General features: G+C 39.6%; 2 protein-coding genes across 6 annotated transcripts in view; both read right to left on the reverse strand.

Annotated features, from left to right (window-relative positions):
- Positions 1 to 11064, reverse strand: part of chd5 (chromodomain helicase DNA binding protein 5) — a 48138-nt gene extending 37074 nt beyond the window's left edge. For all 5 annotated transcript variants that reach the window (XM_010881716.5, XM_010881714.5, XM_010881717.5 and 2 more), the window contains exons 1-2: positions 9407 to 11064; positions 433 to 519 (exon numbers count right to left, since the gene is read on the reverse strand). In XM_010881716.5, coding sequence (XP_010880018.2) covers positions 433 to 519; positions 9407 to 9473 — 154 coding nt within the window. In that variant the 5' untranslated portion in view covers positions 9474 to 11064. The remainder of the gene's footprint in view (positions 1 to 432; positions 520 to 9406) is intronic.
- Positions 11065 to 11258: 194 nt separating this feature from the next.
- rpl22 (ribosomal protein L22) lies at positions 11259 to 23703 on the reverse strand. Its single transcript, NM_001304078.1, is given in 4 exon segments — positions 11259 to 11432; positions 15268 to 15392; positions 21889 to 22005; positions 23666 to 23703. Coding segments are annotated over 4 exon segments (399 nt in total). The 5' UTR covers positions 23678 to 23703; the 3' UTR covers positions 11259 to 11287.
- Between the last annotated feature and the right edge of the window lie 508 nt (positions 23704 to 24211).

The following is a 24211-nucleotide window of genomic DNA, read 5'->3' on the forward strand; positions in this document are numbered from 1 at the left end:
AACACCTACATTTGTACTTTGCATTTTAAGCAATTATAAAAATGACAATTTACAATAGCTAACCTCAAATGATTATTTTTATAGGAAAATTAAAGACAGCCCACATTTTCTTTTGCATTTTTATTAACTGTAGTAACTAACGGGATGATAGGCAGCTGGATTGGAAATAGTTGGTTAATAGCATTCATGTTTATTTTCCTTACAGCATGGATGAACCCAAGAACAGTATTACCAATGCCAATGAATGTATGTTGCTACACTGATATTCAGGAATGTTGAGATGATATTATATCTGGAAGTGATATCTGGATATGTCACTGGAGAGTCAAGTATTGGAATTGTCCTGGAGGTGTACAAACATGCAACAACATCATGTGCCAGAATGTCAATGCCTGGGAAATTGACAGCTAAAGAGAAAAAAACTCAACTTACGTTCAATGTCATTCTTTAAATCAAGCAATCCCTGCATCAATGATGGACTTCTTGACTGCATAAGTGTCCTGGAATGCCAGTTTGGGCCTAAAAGGGATCAATACAAAAAAGGTGTGTGTGAGAGGAAATAAACACAGCCTCAGATCCAGGGAATGATTATGTTTGCACCTCATACACAATCTTGGTTGGGCATGAGCCAGTGAATGGGTTTGAAAGCATTAGGGGGAGGGGGCTGGGTGCTGTACTTTGAATATTGTCACTGAAAAGACACGATAATAAGATCTCAATTATTATGCCAATTATTTATCATCACAGAATTTCTTAATCCTGGTCCTGGGCACCCAAAGGGGTGCACATATTTGTTTCCGCCCTAGCACTCACACACCTGATTCAAATGTTGCCCTACCACTCACACACTTGAATGACATAATAAACCTATCATCAGGTTTTTCATTTGAATCAGGTGCGTGAGTGCTAGGGCAAAAACAAAAACGTGCATCCTTTCGGTTCACCAGGACCAGGATTAAGAAACATTTGGCTACACTATTGTTCTTAATATAAATGTAAAAGTCACACGCACATTATTTTACTGATATTTTGGGAAAGTCTAAACAACACAATGCATTGTAAATGTTATCAGAGTATGTTTCAATGAAAACAAAATATAAGTCCTTTATTGCAGCATACCAATGTACAAAACCAGCCAAAGTTGTGCTCTAAATAAAACCTTAATTATCATTGTTATTTAGGTTGACTCACACAATGCACAGTGTACTTATGTTTTTAATAATTAAGTGAGAAATTAAATACCTTAAAAAAAACGGTGGGTATAATACTTTTTATCAAGTATATTTGTTAGGTATAGAGGTCAAATTATGCATAAATAAACGGTAAATTAGATGTTTTATACACCAAAATCTACAAACAGCCTACTCGTTTATTCTGTGTTTATTGTCATTTTGGCCTGCATCAATCATAGTCAGAGGGAAACTTCTAAGATACATTGGTTATGAGGGTGAATTGCAATAAGTAGCTTTCAGAGTAATCAGACCTGACAATTCAAGCCCTGTCTGACCATGTGAACTTGAATATAGTCAACAACTGTTGATTTGGGGAATATAAAACATCCATAGCTTGTATATTGTCGTTAATCTGACAGATGCTGCATCTGTTTGCTGTGTTGATTGATTCAATCTGCTCCAACTCAAACAACTTCACACAGCCACCGAGACACAGTCTGGAAAGTGATTTCCTGAATTCTGTCATCACAATCTGTAATTACTAATATACCAAGAAAAAAAGGGTTTACTATCTGCATTGCATCTATTTTCTGTTTCATAAGCTCCTTCTGATATTCCCTGGCTACAATTGCAAGAGACAAGCAACGGAAGTCCAAATATCCATTCTGCTACCCATGGAGGTTGGACTGTCTGGCATTTCATGGAAAAACCTTCATACAGTAAGAATTCCTATCAGATCGGTATCTTTTCACTCAAAACAAGGAACTAAGGAGAGCATCTTAGTTAGGATGCATTTTGGTCCTCTTACTGGATTCAATCAATAATTCAATATTATTTTCTAGCATATGCACATACCCAGCTTGAGCCTCTGAAAGAAAAAGCTACATCAAATCTACAACTAATGTGCAACAGTATCTGTGATTTGACCAGCTCCACACCAAGTTCAGATCATCATATGTTGACGGGATGGAGATACCGGCCAATATCTTGTGTGGTCTCGCTTCAACACAAGAATTTAGTGGAAATAACTAGCAGCACCTTTATTACAAGAATGGAAACCATTTGATCACAATGTTCATTTTCTTGAGCACAGAATGTACCTCCACCACTATATGGCCAGTACCTAAATGTATATCTGTGTGTGCGTGCAGGTGATACAGATCATGAAGGCATGTATGGAGAGTGGAAACAGATGCAAAATCGAAACCCAAAAAGTGGTCAGCTTCTAGTCACCTGGAGACACACATCGCCACACATTTGCTTACACATCTCATTGATTCATATTTTTTTACAATCTCAAATCAACCGTAATGAATGATTTACCCTAAGTCATGTCAATAAGCAATTCACATATACCCAGTGTAAAACCACAAAGAACCAGCAATGACCGCTAAGATACAGACTTTCTGTGGAGAGCTGAAAGGGGTTACCTTTACTGTCAAATGCTTTTATATTTTCACAAGTGCATAGGGTCTCGGGGTTGATTTGGATTTGTACTTTTTCCATACTATAATATTCTGTTTACATCCCCCACTGTTGACATGGCCAACAGAGTAGTTTAGGAGACATCCCTGAATTACCCAAAAGGTGATTTTTGCATGGACATTGCCCTTCAGGTCTTCAACTCATTTAATGTAGTCCATTTGGGGGGACTTTCACCTTCATTGTATTTAATTGACAGACTACTGCTAATGGTGTGGAGACATAATCACACAGCTGATGACCTGGCTGGAGTAGGGATCGGCTAACGAGGCTGAAAGTTCAGGCATCCCAGTGACTATTTCACATGTTTTTACTTCATATGCACTCCAACTTGGTGTGTAATAGTGATTCATTTTTATTCAATGGTCTAGTGTACATAAACAACCAGTAAACCACTGGTACTTTATGAGTTGCATAATTTCATGCATAATCTGTGCAAGTCATGGAAAAAAATAAATATAATACTACCCAAAGACTCAGAGGGACTCTAAAACATTCTTAACCAGAACAAGGGTGCCAATAATTGTGCCATGTATGTTTCTTGATTCAATGATTGAACAATTTTCACTATAGTAAAGGTTAGATTCAGATGATGTTGAGTGTAATATTAAGCTGAATAACAAAGCCTGTTTTGTCCATTTCTACCTAGGGTGCCAATAATTCTGGAGGGCACTGTATATAAACAATAGTCTAAATGTTGACTGCCAGCAATGAAAAATCTTTAACCCAGGAAAAGTCTCTTCTTGGCATCAAGGTTACCAGTGGATCTTCCAAAAATTTAAGAACCCAATTTTGAAAGAGATTATTACAGCTGTGAGTCTGTGGTGATAGATTTAGCAATACTTGAGCATTGTTCATTACAAAACTGTTCAAGCTCTGTTAAGTATATTGGGAAGCATCAATAGACAGCAAAATTGAAATTGTGCCACAATTTTTTATTTGTTTGTCGAGGCTCTGACAGGCCCTCTAAGGACACTAGCTGCACAGAGGCATACATGTTGAGGAAAACAATGATTCTCTTTCACTTATGAAAAAAACATTGTTTCTTTCACTCTGACTTTTTACTTTCTTTAACTGTACTCTACCTAGCTGGCTCACTTTATATTGGTTCAGTTTAATTTTCAATCCACGTTGCTTTGGTTTTCTATTTAAAATTAAACACTTTTAGGTTTAAATGTTTTTAGATGTTACAATGTTGTAGCGGTCAGATAAGGACCCATAACTAGGCAAAAGACAGAAACAATGTGAAAACATTCAGAATGAAGTTAAGATAGGTAGAGAGTTAGATTCCACAGCCATATTTGGTATTTATTCTTAAAGGTGGTACACATGGCCTTTTCGCTATAATAGTGGAATTGATTGTGTTTCACAGTTTTACTTACCAACCTGTGTTATGTTTGGCTGTTATATTCCCCTATACATTTTTCACACCCTGTCAATATAGAAGTCATTGTATTTTCTTGGTTACATAAAATCTACACAGTTTGCCCAATTCGTTTTTTGTGAGAAAATATGCACTAAATAGTGAAAGCAATAATTTTACCAGCAAAATAACTATGAAATACTTTATCTATAACAAAAAATATAGTTTTACAGATGTTTAAAGCCGGTGGATGAAAAATAAAGATGAATTACTTTGTAGCTATAAAAGCTAGCGACTCATTAGCATAGCAGCTGACAAGAGCATAAGGAAAATAAGAGCTGCCTCCCAGGCTGATGTTTTAGCAACTTTGCCCATTCTTCAGCATAAGCCAATCAACTTAAAATATTAAATGTGCAGGTACATTCCAGAAAGAGGAACCTTAACATCAAAACTAAACCAAATCCTAACCATAAAACAGGCAGCCAATGTGTGGCTAGCTTATGCAATTCCAGCTAACTGTATTTACATTTTAGTAATTTAGCAGATCTTACCCAAAGCAACATATTGGAACAATTACAGTTAACTCAGGTACACAATGACAGATTTGTCAACTTTGCCAGCTCGGGCTCGGATCTAGCAGCCTTTTGGTGTGTCAAGTGTCAAGCTTAAAGGTAATTTGCAATTTACTCCTATGTAGGTTTTAGGAGTGACCCGAGTGAGTTAATGCATCTACTGCAGGACAGGTTACAATTGCAGTAGCATATGTCAAGGAGTGAGCTAAGGTAAAAGGGCATTTAACACAAAGGGACTTAAATAAGTAATAAACAAGTTGGTACCAGTGAATCTATCATTGTGTGTGTGGTGAAAGTCAGTTTAAAGGGGCACTAGTGACAATACAGATGGCAGTATGGTAAATTACTAACTTATTACAATTAACTTATAACTAACTTTAATCTAACTTATGTAGCAGCTTTATATCAGCACACATGTACAACCCCATTTCCAAAAAAGTTGGGATGCTGTGCAAAATGTAAAGAAAAACAGAATGCAATAATGTGCAAATCATTTAAACCCTATAATCAATGGAAAAATTTGACAAAGACAACAGATCAAAGGTTGAAACTCCATCCATCATCTTCCGCTTATCCGGGGCCGGGTCGTGGGGGCAGCAATCTAAGCAGGGATGCCCAGACTTCCCTCTCCCCAGACACTTCCTCCAGCTCTTCCGGGGGGACACCGAGGCGTTCCCAGGCCAGCCGGGAGACATAGTCCCTTCAGCGTGTCCTAGGCCTTCCCCGGGGTCTCCTGCCGGTGGGACGGGACCGGAACACCTTCCCAGGAAGGCGTTTTGGAGGCATCCGAAACAGATGCCCAAGCATCTAAGGGATCGCCCAGCCACCCTGCGGAGAAAGCTCATTTCTGCGCCTGTATCCGGGATCTTGTCCTTTCGGTCATGACCCAAAGCTCATGACCATAGGTGAGAGTAGGAACGTAGATTGACCGGTAAATCGAGAGCTTTGCCTTGCGGCTCAGCTCTTTCTTCACCACGACAGACCGATACATCGACCGCATTACTGCAGAAGCTGCACCGATCCGTCTGTCAATCTCCCGTTCCATCCTTCCCTCACTCGTGAAAAAGACCCCTAGATACTTAAACTCCTCCACTTGAGGCAGGCACTCTCCACCAACCTGAAGTGGGCAAGCCGCCCTTTTCAGACTGAGGACCATGGCCTCGGATTTGGAGGTACACGACAACATCATCCGCAAAGAGCAGAGACGAAATCGTGTGGTCCCCAAACCTGACACCCTCCGGCCCCTGGCTGCGCCTAGAAATTCTGTCCATAATTCTGTTCGTAATTTTTTTAAAGGTTGAAACTGAGAAATTTAATTTTTTCTTGAAAAATAAATACCCACTTGATGCAAGCCACAACAAAAGACTGGAAAGGCTAGTGGAACATCTCACAACTACTTAGGTTAATTGGCAACAGGTCAGTAACATGATTGGGAATAAAAAGACCAACCTAGAGAATGGGTATTTTAGAAGTGAATGGGGAGGGTAGGGTTTGGGGAGGGTTTCACCACTCTGTGAAAGACTGTGCAGGCAAATAGTGCAAAAATGTAAGAATAATGTTTCTCAACGTATATTTGTAAAGAGTTTGGGGATATCATCATCTACGGTACACAATATCATTAAAAGATTCAGAGATCTGGAGAAATCTCTGTACGCAAGGGAGAAGGCCAAAAAAAACTATATTGGATGGCCGTGATCTTCAGGCCCTCAGGCGGCACTGCATTAAAAACAGACAATTCTGTATTGGACATCCCTTCCAAAAACCACTGTCTGTGAACATAGTACATCACTGCATCCATAATTGAATCCATAAAAGTTAAAACTCTACCATGCAAAGAAGAAACCATACATCAACAAGATCCAGAAACGCTGTCTTGTCCTCTGGGCCCAAGTTCATTTAAGATGGACTGAGGTGAAGTGGAAAATTGTCATGTGGTCTGATGAATCAAATTAGAAATTATTTTTGGGAATCTTGGACACAGTGTCCTCTGGGTTAAATACGAGAGTGTGATCATTTTTACAAGGGTATCCTTGGCATCGTGGGTGAAAGAGCCCTTGTTTTGGAACAAGAAACCAATTCAGTAGTATTTTCATACTTTCCCAGTGTGAGAACTGAACCCACAATCCTCATATAACAAGTTTCTAGCTCTTACCTACTGAGCTACTGTACACAAGACCAAGGTGTTTGAAGGGCTCGACGTTACAGTACCTAAAATGTTACAAAGTTCAAACATCAGTGAAGCAGTACATTATCACATGCTAAAACCTTCTCCTCCAAGAAACGTTAGCTTGGCTGCTCCTGGGTCTTGGACAGCAGTGCTAGTAAATATTGGCAGAGCATTCTAGAAGGGTCACAGAGTGTGTATGATTTCAGGGATACTCATCGGGAGCCTAGTTCTGGACAAGTATAATGTGGCAGCTGATGCAACAAGCTCCTTTGTAGTTTTCTATTCTTGGTTCTGCACAATACTATATTGCAGTACAATATTATTTTGACAGTGTAATTACAAAGTAAAGGCTTGGCTAAACACAAATACAACAGTGACAATTGTGACACTAAACGCATAAAACACATTTACTTAGGCAAGGATCACACCAAATAACAGATGGACATGCACACATGGATAAAAATGGTGTCAGCTTTCACAGTGGAGTCTCGGGAAAATAAGTCCCCACCAATCAGGTATGACTCGTAGGCACACAAAAGCCCATGATAAGAAAACCAGTAAGAAAAATGTAAAACAGAGGCAGGGACAGTTCAATTGACATAAACGAGAACATGGGAAAGCCAGCTGAATGAGTCTGAGACAGTGAGTGTAGGATTGACAGAAAACACTGGAAGCTACTGTACTGTGGGTTCTCAGCTCTCCATCCATGGCTTGTGCAGGGCTCCTGCCCATCCACAATAAGAACACCCACATCAAAGTATCATTCATATCATGCACATGTATAGTTAACATGTTGCATGCACAATTAAACAACATAGCAGGTTGCTACATTGGGGAAAAATAAATACAAAACGTAAGAAGAACTACCTGGAACATAACAGGACATACATTTAATAACAAATTCCTCTAACCTACTTATTTACCCACTAGTTTTGGTTACTGGCCATATGCATAGTGATTGCTTTATTCCTCAGACTGTGGCTGCCTGTCATGTACTGCGATGCAACAGATTACTACCAGATCTTTAGTGGTGTGTACCAATAGAAATGGTCTTTTTATACATTTCCGATTTATATGAAAAATCCACATCAACTGTGGTCAAGGCCTCAGCTATTCATTTTGATGTCCACTGGTATTTTCTGAGGTACAGTAATCTATGGCACATTATTATGGGCCACCGTTTTATTTTTGATGTGAAACAATATTTAGATTTTTAATAAGCTACTACCAGAAGCAGGCATTCTCATATCTAGCTCTATAGTACACACCCACATACTAGCCACAGAGCATTAATCATGTAGTTTTACTGAAGACCATGAAATGAAGGCAAAAATCATATCACAATATACAAAACAATACATAGCACAGGGAGACCTATCCTGAAAGAATCTTCATTATACCATTTCAAACATGCAATAACCAGCAACACACATCACACAAACATGGCACTGAAAATAAGGAGGGCATATTCGTCTGCCTGACTGCTAATTCCGTAGTAAATAATCTAGGGTCTGGAGCTAGCTGGAGAATAATTATGAATGCATTGATTATATTGAGTGAACTGACATGGTGGTATAACAAGGCAGACTTCTGACTTGCGTCCTTACTCTGCGTGGCCTGACATAGCCAGCCAGCCCAGCCAGCCCAGCCCCCCCCCCCCCCGACTGTGTAAAAATAATACAGGCTGATGACCACATGAGGTATGGGTTTACACATATCAGGCTCTAAACAAGTTGTTCGGGTACACCTTATATTAAGTGAATTGTAACCACATAAGCGGTACGATTGTACTTGCAGTGTTTGGCTAAAACAGCAAAAGCAAGGCCTGTGAAAAGAAAATTGTACATGCAATTATGAAAGAAAGCCTTGGATGTATGGGGAATCAGGTGCGTATGTATAAAGGCTAAGTGACAGGTATTGTGTTGCCTGTATACATTAATGCCAATCTTACTGATAACACTAAGGCAAGTCATATCAACAGGACAGTGCTCCAAGTTACCCAGTGTTTTCCTGGAGCACGTGGCTTCAGTCATACACACACACATGCTCACACACACTCCATGTAGCACCTCTGTGGTCATTGCCACCTCCAAACAAATTAGGATACAGTTGCTCAATATTGATGATGCCGCAGCACCTGGGAGTGATGGACTTGTTAATCGACATCAGTTTAGGAAAACAGTATATAATTCAGCTGTCAGAGCATGAGGTGTAACTTCTGACCTCATATGGAACAAAATGTTAACAGCATGTGCCTAATCCTAATAAGAAAATAAACCATTAAGGATGTAGCCTGATGTTTGCAATTAAAGTAAAATATAGTTCTGGTGGCCTGACACCCCCCCCACAAAAAAAGAATGCACGGAATCTAGGCAGTCCCCCCTTTCTGGACCGGCTCATTTAGCGTATACAGACAGCGTCTTTTCATTCGGCAACATCATATTTGAAGATGACACATTGTGGACAAGTGCATAGACCTGTACCGCTAAGGAAAACAACGGGTCGTGTAAAAATAATGAATTAAAACGCCAAGCCTACTGCACCCCACCCTCCTCTTTCCTTATAGAGCGTAGGACAAGCCATTTTCCCCGCATTCATTCAACTAGGCGTAGCAGCGCAGAATCTCCCCCTCCTTAATTCACTCCCTCACCTGGTATTTCGTCTTCGAAATCCATGTCGTCTTGTCCATCGTCTTCGTTGCTTAACGACCCAGGCATCTTTATCGCATACCAAAAACCCTCTTGCCTGAGAATTAACTGAAAGTTAACCCTCAAAATGCCACTATTCACCCCGTAATGCCTCGCAGAATTGTATTAGTCTTAATTTATTTCTGGATATTTAACAAAAATGTCTCCCCTCTATTTGTAATAAAAAAAAATCAATTTTTCCACTCTTCTCTATCCAAGTCCTCCAGTCTGAAAATAAGAGACAAAAATGGAACACACATGCCCAGATTGTGACGTCTGGTCTGTTGCCATGACAATCCATCCCATAATTTTCCACCACAACTAGTTAGTCATACTCCCCTAGTTACCACTTTGACTAGTTGTGTGCAGTGCTGCAAGTAGCAATGTGCACCGTTCCTGCCAGTCACGTCGTCCATTTTCCCAAGCAGGTTACACCAGGATAAGGGAGAAAAAAATGCAATCCCTTGCAAGTCCCAGCTTTGCATTTTGTCTTAATCATATGTGATGCAGCGTATGTATACAGCAATAAACCAATCTAAGTCAAACTAAGTTTGAATTACTACCAAAATAATAAATTGCATTATTAGATCAGTGAAACAATTAGGGTAGGTAATACCTCATAAAACTTTCAAGTAAAGGTCTCAAATAGTCCCCCATGCTTAGTTCATTCCTAAACAGCTCAATTAACACCAAACAAAAATGTAAACCCTTCATGCAGTATCGTTCCTATGCTTGAGCTGAAATTTAAGATCAGGAATATTGTACATGTACAGAAAAACCTTAAACATGAGGCACATATATGGTTGTATCTGTTAAAATTCCTCATTTACCAACATAGTCCATCTACCTGACAGGTGTGATGTATCAAGAGGCTGATAAAACAGCAAGATCATTACAAAGGTGCACCTTGTACTGGGGACAGTAAAACACCTCTCAAGTGCAGCAGACAGCCTTGCTGACTACTTGGTCTTGCTGAACAATACTGTCAATAGTCTTTATATCTGACCAAACAATGTAAAACGTACTTATTCACATACTCTGATTCTTGGTGGCAGACGTATTTCTTAATCCAGTTTACAGAGCCAATTATGCATGCACACTTGCAATGGAGCCCAGCTAGAACAGTAATGACGTCATCACTGCATCCAAAAACCTCACAGACGTCAGCCTGGGGGGAAAAAATTATGCACTCCCGAAATCAGTCTGGAAAGGTAAACAAAAAAAAAAATATACAGATTCTATGGAAATTTTCTTTTTCCATCTTAAATTCAGCACAGAAAATGTGCCCAACAGGGTAAGGCAAACTTCTAGAACTAGAGCCAGGCAACCTGGTTATTATGCCTTATTTTGGATCCTTAGAAAGTGTGCAGCGTGTACTGTGTTGCTAGCTTGAACGGTTGTCAAGGTTACCACCACAGCAATGTCGCTTGCTTGAGTGACGGACCCCTGACTTTCAATAGATGGACCACATGAAATGTGGGCATTTCTAGAAAGCAAAGCACAGTATTTGGAAGAATACTCCAGTAATTATTGCAATTTATAGTGCACTTCATTTTAAAGCATTATTTGATGAAGATACATGTATGCGTTACTAAATGTTGATTGAAATCCACTCAGTTTCAATGTTGAGTGACGTCAAAGCAAAAAGCCTTGGTGACCAATACATTTTAGATTCAACCATGGCAACTGCATGTAGGCACAGAGAACAGTCATTACAGAACACATGGGTTTCAAGTGTAACCAGCTTCAAGAGTAGTTCATTATTTTTAGTCCCAAATCAATATACAAAACCATGGGAGAAGCTTTAGTTCTTTTGAAATTTTATTCACAAAAGTAGCATTGATTTAATCTTCATCCTCCTCCTCTTCCTCATCCTGGTTAATCTGGAAGTAGCGAAGTTCGTAACTCTCCTTAGTATTGGCCACCACACGCAGCCAGTCCCTCAGGTTGTTTTTCTTCAGGTACTTCTTGGTCAGATATTTCAAGTACCTGGCAGAAAAGGGGGATGACAGTAATGTAAACCAAATGGAAAATTACAGTGTAATAAAGTTGTATTGTAAAGTGGTTCAATTCACATTTTAACCGATAAGGCCATGCCTTGGTTTCAGTATGGTGCAAACAACAGATCAAGACGATTTTTCAATGTTCTAAGAAATAACTTTGCACCCTCATAAAAAATAAATGAAAAATCCTTAATGGCACACGTTTTTGTACCGAACGATTTGGTATGGAACGTTCTGGAGGCTGATAAGTGGAGACATGGTTCATGATGATACTCCTTCTCATAAGTGAAAAGGGCAAATTCACTGCCTAAATTTAATGCATTAGAAAAGAAATACCAATTTAAAAACTAGATCAAATAGTCAAATTCAGTTAATCATTTCAATACTGCATCATAGTGTAACTGCAGTGCGTTCATTAAATTAATCAGCTGTGTCCAGGCGGAGAAAACCAAGAACAATGGGAGAGAGATTAGTGATAGTGGTTAGTGAATTTTTTTAAATTAAATAATTGTTAGAGTTGGCCCATGAACCTAAAGCTGTGAAAAAGAATTGGCTAGGCTACTAAATTAATATGGAATGTTCGGTAAGTCTTTACTATATTGTTGTGACACTCAACTGTTTGTTAAGAGATAGAGTTCAACATCAAATCGGTGCCACTAGAAAGTATATTTAGATAATGCTTTTTTTCTTATTAATCCTTAGCCTAGTATATTGGCTCAATTCAAATTGTCATTAGTCCAAACCCCCCCAACCAGATCAGCTATTTTGCTAATAATTAAAGAAATTTTCAGAAACGGGTGTGTAAAAGTTTGGGTAATTTTAAATTATTTAGCTAATGTTTAATATGGCATAGAATGGCCTTAAAAGGTAACATTTTTGTTAAGTACCTGCTCATGTCAAATAAAAAACCTAAATAATTGATATTTTAGTCAATGCTAAAATGATGACTGTTGCATATTAGAAATATTTAGATGTATTTCAAGCTGTTTAAGTTATTTAAATGGTCAGAATAAGCGACATGAATCGAACAGATGCGTTACGATTTCAATTAACAAACAGGAATTGTTTTACTTCCCTCCAAATTATTTGACAGGCTACTGAGATGTAGGGAATCACAGATTTATGCATTTAATGTTGAGAAGAGATGAAGTGGCAAAAGCAAATGCTATGTAGTGGAACTTGGTGTATATGAAATAAACGTGTTCTGTGAAACAAGGTCGGAGTCATCAGCGATGAACCAAACATCAATAGCCTTGGTAAAGCAATTTTCATTATAACAGAATTAAAACAATACAAATAAAATGTGAATATATTTCGACAAACCCAATGGGTTCTATTGCCTCCTATATACTGGTCTTGAGACCAGTTAGGCCTTTTAACTTTACCTTATATAAGTCAGCCTGAAGTCACTTAGCTGCACTCAGTCTGCAAATGTGCATGCTAATACAGTCTGATATGTATGTGCAACAGTATGATCGAAAAGTAGAGAAGAGACAAAGCATGAATATGCAAGGAAGACTAGGGTGGGTAATGTTCGGATGGACATCCCATTGACCTGTCCAATCATCGCTGACAGATTCATTATTTGTGGGTATGGCGTGCCTATAGAGGTCAATCTGGAAAAATAACAGGATTGACAAAAGAAAAAAAAGAACCGACTGGTTTACAATAGCAATAAAGGACCTCTGGGGTCAATATACCATGACAAAGGGCTGTATTCAAGAACCGCATTGCAAGCATGAACACCTGGCTAAACACATTTTCATTCCGCTACTTTGAGTGTCACTTATAGGATACAACCAAAGCAACAAGTTTAAGACAAACTTTAACCTGCCCATTCAGGTCATTTACAACCCACATTCCACCTGCTCACTGGTTAAGCTGGCAACCAGGCAGTTTGTGTAGGCCTATACCATTGGCTTAACTGTTTGCAGGATGACATTTTACAAAAACAAGACAATTTGTCCTAAACTTTGGTCCAGAAACATTTTAGATTTACTGAACTTCCTATTCAATGAAGCAGCCTTACAACAATGTCTGCCACGGCGCTGCTGAGGCACATATTCTTTGGTATTCACCCCCGCCCCCATACACATTGTTGTCTTACATTATTTTAAAGTCTAACTACCACATCAGTTGAAAATGTTGGCTATGGTAAACACACCATTTAGCATGTTGATCAGCTGGTAACTTACTGTGCTGCATTGTTACATACTGCCAGACTCCAGCAGCATGAGACAGCTTTTGACATTGAGGTCCTTACCATCAACAATAGTTTTTGAATTTTGTGAAAACTGCCTCAAGCAGATGAAAGAAATTACTCTAAACCAATATACAGATCTGAGTAAAACATACCCAAAAGCATAAAAACTAAAATATAATGAAAGAAAAAGTGAGTCCCATTCACGTTTCACCTTGTGATTAAAAACATGCAAGCCCTTGACAGGTTTCTTAAGAAATCTAGCCAGGATGAGGAATAAGGCCTTAATGTAGAGTGGCCAGAAGGAAGCCCCTCTTCAGTAAAAAACAACAGCCCACTTGGAGTTTGCCAAAAGGCACCTAAAGGACTTAGACCATAAGAAACAAGACTCTCTAGTCTGCTGAAACCAAGACTAAACTATTTTGACTGAATGCAAAGCGTCACGGCTGGAGGAAGCCAGGCACTACTGATCATCTGGGCAATACCATCCCTAAGGCGAAGCAAGGTGCCAGCAGCATCATGCCATGGGGATGCTACTCAGAGGCAGGAACTGGAAGACTAGTCAGGACTGAAGGAAGAATGAACAAAGCAAAATACAAGAAGGTCCTTGAAATCCTGATCCAGAGCACAGAACCTCAGGCAGGGGTGAAGATCTTTCAGCACAACAACAGCCCAAAGCACACAACCAACACAACACTGAAGTGGCTTCGGGCAAGTCTGTGAATGTCTTGAGTTGCCAAATCAAAGCCTGGACATCAATTTAGTTAAGAATATGTGGAAGGTTGAAAATGGCTTTTCTACAAAGGTCCCATCCATGGAACAATTTTGCAAAGAAGAGTGTCCAGGTGTGCAATGCAGGTAGATTATTCAAATAGAATTGAGGCTGCCAAAAGTGTTTCAACCAATTTTTTATAAAGAGGATGAATACTTAAGCAATGACTTATTTTCTGTTTTGTATTTGTAATTGATTTACAACAATTTTATTTCACTTTGACATTATGGACTTCTGGGTCACTTTTGAGAGGCGCGGTACATCTGCTGCTCATATTTCAGAGCACCCCAATTGCGCTGCCGCTCAAATTTTAAAGCGCCCCAATTGCGCTGCCGCTCAAATTTCAGAGCGCCCGAATAATACAAGCCCACTAGCTCCTATCACTTGATGAAATGCAGACAGGGAGAGCAACATGAGATTTTACAATTTACTTTTGAACTTTTGTAAGTTACATTACATGACATTACTGCAGGGTGGACTGCATCAATGAAATAACCAGAGCAGAAGAGTTTCATTTCCACTGGGTTTAGTTTCAATTGCACAGGGGAGTATGAAACAGCATCTTAGTTTGAGATTTAAGTTGAAATCAGCACGTGCGTGTGAAATAAGAGAGAATACATTATTTTATACATTATTTATAAGTTTGCACCCAGACGTTTTCAGTTGCATGTGCAAGTGAATTTGTCACAAAGTAGAGCCCTGCTGCCCCTGGTTTAAAAGGTCAGACCGCTAACCAAACTAAGCCCCAGAATCAGACAACAGCATAAAATGACAGGAGACGTTTCTAAGGAAGTCATCTGCAAGCAGTGCAATTCATAAGCCAAAAATCAAAATTTCATTCAAACATACCTTTTGGAGAAGGGCACCTCAGAATTGACAGTGATTTTGCTTTTGCTCCTCTCAATGGACACCACGCCACCTCCCAAGTTCCCTGCTTTACCATTGACCTTGATGCGCTCCTGAAGAAACTGCTCCTGTATAACAAAGACAGAGGTGGAGCTCAAGACAGTAATTCTCCTTAATATGGAGCATTATCAACCTGAATACTATTTATAATTATGCTATATACTGATGACAACTTTAGATTGAAATAGAATATTGTAAAGAGTAATTTAGCAATGGCCCTAATTCAGAGCAATTTAAAGTTGGTGCATTTTACTAGGACATCTTCCAGTGATTAAAAATATATACAGAGAAGTGTTCTAGTCAAGTCACTAAAGTCTAGTCCCAAGACCTCTGCACTCCAGTTCGAGTTAAGTCACAATTCACAAAAGATTTCAAAAGCCAGCACATTTATCACACAAACACAAATGATAATACAGCAAAGTGTTCAAAAAATCTCTAAATCGGTCTCAATCAAAAAGTGTTTGATAAGACTGTGTTGATTAGCCTTTCTCTGTGATGCCTCATAACAATGCCGTCATGACTAAAGACCCTCTCAAAGGCAGCACTGAAGGCTGGCACAGACAGCACCTCAACAAATAGAGCAGGGAATTCTTGCTGGTATTTATAGATTTCTTTTTTTACATAAGGCAGCACTCCTTGCAACATCTAATTTAAATCTTCTGAAAGCAGAACAAATTATCCTGGGTAAATGTTTACATGGTCAGCTACTGTCTCGTACTGTATAAGCCATTAAATAATTTGCACATTTCATGATTTGATGAAATGCATTTAGCAACAAGTGGCTGTTTGCGGGAATTGTTTGTGGATGTTAAGATTTTTCTCCTCCGAATCCCCTGTTGCAGATGGCGAGTCCAAGACCCAAGTCAGAGTCATCAATGGTCAAGTCCAATCATGATTAATTTAAAAATAAAACATACACACATATATAATATAAACAATTAGATTATAATTTTCAAGCCTGGATTAGAAATACACAAATGAAAAAAATTAAGGGAACACGAATCACACATTGGGTCTCAATTAATTATATTAAAAGAACAAAATACTTTACTGTACATTGTACAATTCGTGTTTGAACAAAATGACGTAACAGTCAATGGAAACCAAAATCACCAACTGAGGACTGGATTCAAACTAAATCTAACAAAAATCTAAATAAACGATTGAAACCACAGACTGTTCCAAACTGTGTGAATTTCATCACGGCAACTCAATGTGACTCAGTAGTGTATATGGCCCCCACGTGGCTGAATGCACTCCGGACCACGTCTGGGCATGCTCCTGATGAGATGGCAGATGGTGTCCTGGGGGATCTCCTCCCAGACCTGGATCAGAGCATCAGGGAGCTCCTGGACAGTCTGTGGTGCTACTTGGCGGTGCCGGATGCACAGATACATAACATCCCAGAGGTGCTCAATTGGATTCACATCTGGGGAAGGTGAGGGCCAGTCAATGGCATCAATGCCTTTATCATCCAGGAACGGACTACACAATCTGGCCACATGAGGCAGCGTATTGTCCTGAACCAGGGCACACTGCAGGTCTGACAGTGGGTCTGAGGATATCATCCCGGTACCTAACAGCTGTCAGGGTACCGTTATCGAGCATGTGGAGGTATGTGTGACCCTCCAAGGACATGCCTCCCCAGACCATCACTGACCCACCGCCAAACCGGTCATGCTGGATGATGTTGCAGGCAGCATAACATTCACCACGGCGTCTCCAGACTCTTTCATGTCTGTCACGTGTTCAATGTGAACCTGCTCTCATCTGGGAAGAGAATGGGAGGCCAATTCTCGGGTTCTCTGGCGAATGCCAATCGAACTGCACGTCCATGTCCCACCCTCATGGAGTCGGTTTCTGACAGTTTGGTCAGAAACAAGCACCCAAGCAGCCCAATGGAGGGCATTTGATAGGGCTCTGGCAGTGTGCCTCCAGCTCCTCATGGCACAAAGGAGCAGATACCTACTGCGGAGTTGATGCCCTTCTACGGCCCTGTCCAGCGCCACTCGTGTAATGGCCGGTCTCCTGGCATCTCCTCCCTGCATTCGAGACTGTACTGGGAGACACAGCAAACCTTCTTGCGACGGCACGTATGGATGTGCCATCCTGGAGGAGCTGGACTACCAGTGGAATCGGAATGGGCTGCAGGTACCGCCTCATGCTACCAGTAGTGACAAGGACACTAGCAAAAAAATAAAACTAGAGAAGAATCACCCAGGAAGGATAGGGAGAGAGCAATTGTCTGTGGCCACTTGCCTCTCCAGTGCCCCTGTTGTTGCTTCCATTTGCACCAAAACAGGTGTCATTGATTCACAATTGCTTATGCTACCTAACGGGACAGATTGAGATCCCTGAAGTTTAATTGACTTGGTGTGATACTGTGATGATCACGTGTCCCCATACTTTGTTGAGCAGTGTAAATACAATTGTTCAAAAGTTTGGGGTCTCTTATAAAATGTCCTTAGCTTATATCCATTAAAGGACTGATGGTTGCTGATAATTGGCCTCTGTATGCTTATGTAGATATTCCATTAAAAAATCTCCCATTTCCAGCTACAATAGTCATTAACAACATTAATAATATCTACACTGTATTTCTGATCAATTTCATGTTAATTAAATAGACAAAAAAAAAGGGCTTTGCTCTCAAAAAGAAGGACATTTCTAAGTGCCCCAAAACCTCTTGAAGGGTACTGTATATATTTTTTAAATAACAAAAATAGACCTGAACATGCTTTTTCTAAGCAATAATTTACATTAGATGATATACCATGAAATTTTGCTCACATTCCTCAATGAAAGCGGCACTAGCCGCGTGCCGCCCGTCATAAAGGTGGAACATGTACTGTTAGCAAGGATGACAGTCCACTAATTCATGGGAAGATGGAATACATTCAAATAAAAAATTTACTAATGAAGGTTGTCCGGAAGTGTAAAAAACAGTAGGTTAAGCATATGTAATTTAGCACGCTAGCTAACAAGCTTCTCTAGATGTCACCATCCAAAAGGCACTGATGTGAGTAGACAAATAATGGCTTCTAGTTCTGTAGCAGAGTTTGCGGAGGCTACCACTGCTTCTCTATTCTCCCTTCAACTGCACACTCGCTCTTTTCTCACACAAACAGCCATTGAGCCAACAATACTAGAACTTCAAGGTCCTGACGCAGGACGCTCCCTAGGGTACACTAATCAAACTTCCACAGCGAAACCTGATGACATTCCTGGACAGAAAAGTCAAAATCAACTCTAAATTTGTAGCTGTATGGACAGACAATTTACCGGTACTAGACATTTTCCCCCTTGCTTACTTCCAAAAAACATTGTTAAAGGGCACAGTGTAGAGTCCTGCCTCTAAACATGAAAACTTGTCTCCTCATCTTCCCTTACCGAATGAGACGTGTATAGTAATAGCTAGTCCAGGGTGGTTTAGGGTTGGAAGGACAGTACCAGGAGTGCCTAAAGCAGGTAATTGTAAACTGATTGACGGACTGGCAAGGAAATTTAAAAAAATTAACTGCAGATGTCTACAGGTCATTTCCCCCTCCCCCGGGTAGGGCCACAGTGTCACCGGACCCCCCCTTCTCAGTTCCAAGGTGTTACGCTGCTATATTATTGTGCTGGGGGACATGAGGGATGTACTACTAACTTTTCTCAGTCTCCTCCAGTTTTATATTTTAGGAGGAGATGAGGTCCTGGTCCACACCTGCGGATTACCTGGTTTGGGGGGCCGATGCTGTCCCTGTCCTTGTCATACTTCTGACCTAGTCTAAAATCAAATAGACTCTGGATTTAGCCTAGAGAAATGTATTTATTATTCCAATTGGACTCTTAATATCTCACCCGGCACGGCCAGAAGAGGACTGGTCAACCCTCTGAGCCTGGGTCCTCTCTTCTTCCTAAAATTCGACCTTCTTAGGGAGTTTTTCCTAGCCACTGAAATTCAACACTACTGTTGTTTGCTCCTTGGGGTTTAAGGCCAGGTGTCTCTGTAAAGCACTTTGTGACAACTGCTGTTGTAAAAAGGGCTTTATAAATAAATTTGATTGATTGATTTCAATTTTATGCCAGTAATACAGTAAAAATCTCCCATACTGCCCCTTTAACACCAAATGTAGTAATACATGCTTCACTTAAGCCCAGGCGTATTTCATAGTTATTTCACCAATGAGTTGTGATATTACCTTCTGCTATTAGCAAGCCTATGAATGGTATCCCAAACTGTCACAGGTCCGTCATTCATGCACTGGCACGTCATTCATGCACTGGCACAGGTTATATTTATTGTTTATTTAAAAAAGCATGACTACAAAAGTTAAACCTCTACTAATACAGGTAATAAATAATTTATTATAGATATTAAACACTTAATTTGCAACTACACTAGATAGTTCCTCAAACTAAGCTAAGAAAGCTCTTACACTAACATTAAAAGTTTCGGCTCCCGCAAAAGCCAATCAGCATTTGTTGTTCTTGCATAGTTGACTAGCCAGTGAACCTTGCAAAAATACATACCATTAAGCCAACAAATTGGCCCTACTGCGAGGCTGTCACAACGAGACTGTCACAATAAGACAATACCATTATATATTCTATATCTGCTTTCAAAAAGCATAACTACAAACGTTAACACAAAACTGTAATAATGTTTAATTCATGCCCAGATTATTACTAGCTACAAGGCAAGCAGCATACCAAAAATGTACAGTTGTGCTTATAAGTTTGCATTCCCCGGCAGAAACTGTGACCCTGATTTAGAAAATATGACTTATTTTATTTAAGGATAGAGATCATATGAAGCCATTTATTATCACATAGTTGTTTGGCTCCTTTTTAAATCATAGTGATTACAGAAATCACCCAAATGGCCCTGATCAAAAGTTTACATACCCTTGTTTGGCCTTGTTACAGACCCACAAGGTGACACACAAAGGTGAAAATGGCAATTAAAGGTGAGTTTCTCAAACCTGTGGCTTTTTAAATTGCAAAAAGTGTCTGTGTATAAATAGTCAGAGTTTGATAATTCTCACGTGGATACACTAAGCTGGGTAAATACCGAGCCATGGGGAGCAGAAAAGAACTGTCAAAAGACCTGTGTAAAAAGGTAATAGAATTTTATAAAGATGAAAAAGGGAATATACAGGGATCTCTTTATACCAAGCCAAGAACAGGTAGACAAAGAAAGATTTCAGCCAAAGAAAAACCCACAGGTAACCTCAGGAGAAATACAGGCTGCTCTGGAAAAAAGACTGTATTTGTTACATGGAGCACAATACGATGATACTTGAACAAAAATTAGCTGCATGTTCGAGTTGCCAGAAAGAAGCCTTTACTGCGCAAATGCCACAAAGAAACCTGGTTACAAAATGCCCAACAACACCTTGACATGCCAGACAAATTCTGACACACTAATTTGGAGCGACAAGACCAAAATAGAAGTTTATTGTCACAACCATAAGTGCTATGTTTGGAGAGGGGTCAACAAGGTTTATAGTGAACAGAATACCATCCCCACTGTGAAGCATGGTGGTGGCTCACTGATGGTTTGGAGGTGTGTGAGCTCAAAAGGCATGGGGAATCTTGTGAAAATTGATGGCAGACAATTTTTATTCTTCTGCACAAAAGCTGGGCATGGGACGCTCTTGGACTTCCCAGCAAGACAATGACCCTAAGCACAAGGCCAAGTTGACCCTCCAGTGGTTATAGCAGAAAAAGGTGAAGGTTCTGGAGTGGCCATCACAGTCTCCTGACCTTAATATCATCAAGCCACTCTTGGGAGATCTCAAATGTGCGGTTCATGCAAGACGACCAAAGACTTTACACGACCTGGAGGCATTTTGCTAATACAAATGGGCAGCTATACCACCTGCAAGATTTTGGGGCCCAACAATTATTACAAAAGACTGCAAGCTGTCATTGATGCTAAAGGGGGCAATACACAGTATTAAGAACTAAGGGTATGCAGACTTTTGAACAGGGGTCAGTTAATTTTTTTCTTTGTTGCCATGTTTTGTTTTATGATTGTGCCATTCTGTTATGACCAACATTTGAATGTGAATCCCATAAGAAATAAAAGACATGTTTTGTCTGCACACTCATGTTTTTTTTTTTTTTACAAATGGTACATAGATGACCAATTCTCCAAGGTTATGCAAACTTCTGAGCACAACTGTATTTGCCAGACATCATGTTGGCTTTTGCTTTTAAGACAATCAAGACTAAACAGGGGTGGGATAATGTGAACGATGCGTAAATTGGATAGTATTTGTGAGCCTGCAGTCTCTGACGTGCAAGTTTGGTTTGAGATTTCGCAGTAGAACACTACATTGTTTTGTGAGATGCAGTAGGGTCAGTGTCAGTGACGCGAACAACAAGAGCAGGCGATAGCTTCCAATGTGCCCTTCATTTCAGTAGCACAGAAACATGAAACAGCAACTTAGCTGTCGTCGTTGTGCTGTAAGTCAGCACTCGTGCACAAACAGATACTTTTTGTTGCATGTGCATGTAAAGTTGTTAAACGTTGTATCGTTGTGTGACAGCTCTGTATGGAAATAAAATCCTTACGAAGTTAGCAGCATCCATTATGCCATCCTCCACTGGGTGAGTGCAATCCAGGGTGAACTTCAGGACCTGCTTCTTCTTCTTGCCACCCGTCTTGGTCTTTTTAATGACCTGTTTCTTCTGTGAAGACATTACAAAACAACACCATTTTGCATTGCTATATCAGAAAAAGGTCCATAATATATCAATACATTTACTAACCAGAAATAAGACGCGTGCATAAAAGTAGTGAATCCTAAAATGCAGAATTTCAATTGACCAAAAGATGACACAGGCTTCTGTCAAATGGAAAAGCAGCACCTAACCGCCCCCCCATTGGCTTAAGACACATTATCTCACCTCAAACCAGCAATGGCAGTGAGCAAAATCCCTGTCATTTCCTGGTTTCTAAAATTGTTGAGTCCACTCAATTTATGTTCAAGTGAGAAAACAAGCACTGAATAATGTAAGGAGTCATAGTGTCATCTGCATCTCCTTTTTATTGCTGTGAATTATCCCAAAATATTGTTCTCACAGGGTATTGAACAGTTGGTGTAATACAACTAACTTCCAAAAAGTGGGAGCAAATTGGGTATATAGCCTAAAAGTAACATTCTAGACTGGTTGAAACTAATATGGCTAGAACAGTGGTTAGAAAATGCATGATGGGTGTAAAGGCACAGGGTATGCATGTTATTAAACTTTTTATTTTAACTAACATTCAGTAATGTAATTACTGAACTAGTGTACAGCGTTATATAACTTTATGCTCTATATTTATTATTTTCTGTCTAGCTATATTCTTGCTTATATACTCTCAACTCTTACTACTTAGTTGGCATGTGCCATGTCACTAGAATTTCATCTCAAGAACCAATACCTGCAAGTAAAAAAATAAACACTTGAAAGAATCACAACTCTACAAGCCTCTTATTCACCCAATGTAATTTACTGGAAGTGCATTTAAGTGGGCTTTAAACAATGCATGTGTAATTTCTAGGAAGACAAGTATGTGGAGTCCATTAAACAGAATACAATTACATTCCTGTCAGGAGATCTACCACAAACAATATCCATGCTAAAGCAGAGGCTGACAGTAAATTTAACATACATTTGAATAATAAATACATTAATCCTTGAAAAGTACGTTATGAACCAGGGATATGCGTTCTAAACATGTTCTTTCACATGCGGTCCGTAACATGCTTTTTGATTAGTGACCCTAGCTCGTCTATGGAGCACCAGAACGTGAACGTAAAACCTGCTGTAATGAATAAATTGTTTAGGTCAAACTACTAATGGGAAGAAACAGTACTAGATTAACAAATGCCGAACTGCACACCACTACAAGGAATCTAATTCACTATTTTAATGACCAAATTAAACACACGCGGTCTATTAGATCGGTTGAAAGCAAAGACCTAGGCTGCGACTCTCAAAGATCATGTTTGAAGACCCATGGACTACAAACCCATAAGTGAGACATGTTAAAACTATAATTAATGGGACTATAATTAGCACGCAAACAACTAGTGTATTGCCAGTCATCCATAGTTTCTAATACTTAGCGGCCGAATAGATTAAAAGCTAGCTAGCTAGTTAACACATTGCTACAACGTGGTTCAAAGGCTACAGGCCCAACTTGTAAACAAAGCAATTTATCTATGCCACTTGACATATTTGGCCTAACGGAATCATAGTTTAACGTGGATTTATTACGCGCTTATTAATTACTTAATTGAAAGGCAATGGGAAATGTATATAGTTAAGTATACAACATATTTTTTACATGAGTACTCACAATCGGAGCCATGTTGGCCTGCGATTCTTGTCCAGAAAGGAAGAGGCGTGGTTTGCTAAATCCTATATCCGGTGTTGATAAATTGTTTGTTTTGCTAGGAGACATTTATTTGCGTTGGATGTTTAGGGATTTCATTTTTTATGACATTGCTGTGTTCTTTGCTTACACGTCAAATTTTTCAAGCAAAGAAAACCTTTCATATGTGAGACCGAGCCGTCAGCGCCACTGATTCATAAGCACGATTTCCAAGTCCCACGTGAGAATCTGACGTTTGTGAAAGGGTATAAAAATAGAAATAGGTTTTATGTTGGGAAATATTTGAAAGTATAATACAGAAAGTAAAAATGTTGCTTGCATAGGTATTCAACACCATTCACATGAAATATTTGGTTGAGCCAGCATTTGCTGCGATAACAGATTTAAAAGACTTAAAAACATGTTTTGGGCGTAGTTATTGAAATACATCCAATCAAGTGTTAATTTTGACAGTTTTCTTGTAAATGTAATATTTTCCGGGGTGTCAGTTCGAAATCAAACTCTTTCTCA

Source organism: Esox lucius, chromosome 17 (genome assembly GCF_011004845.1).
Source record: "Esox lucius isolate fEsoLuc1 chromosome 17, fEsoLuc1.pri, whole genome shotgun sequence".
Taxonomy (NCBI): domain Eukaryota; kingdom Metazoa; phylum Chordata; class Actinopteri; order Esociformes; family Esocidae; genus Esox; species Esox lucius.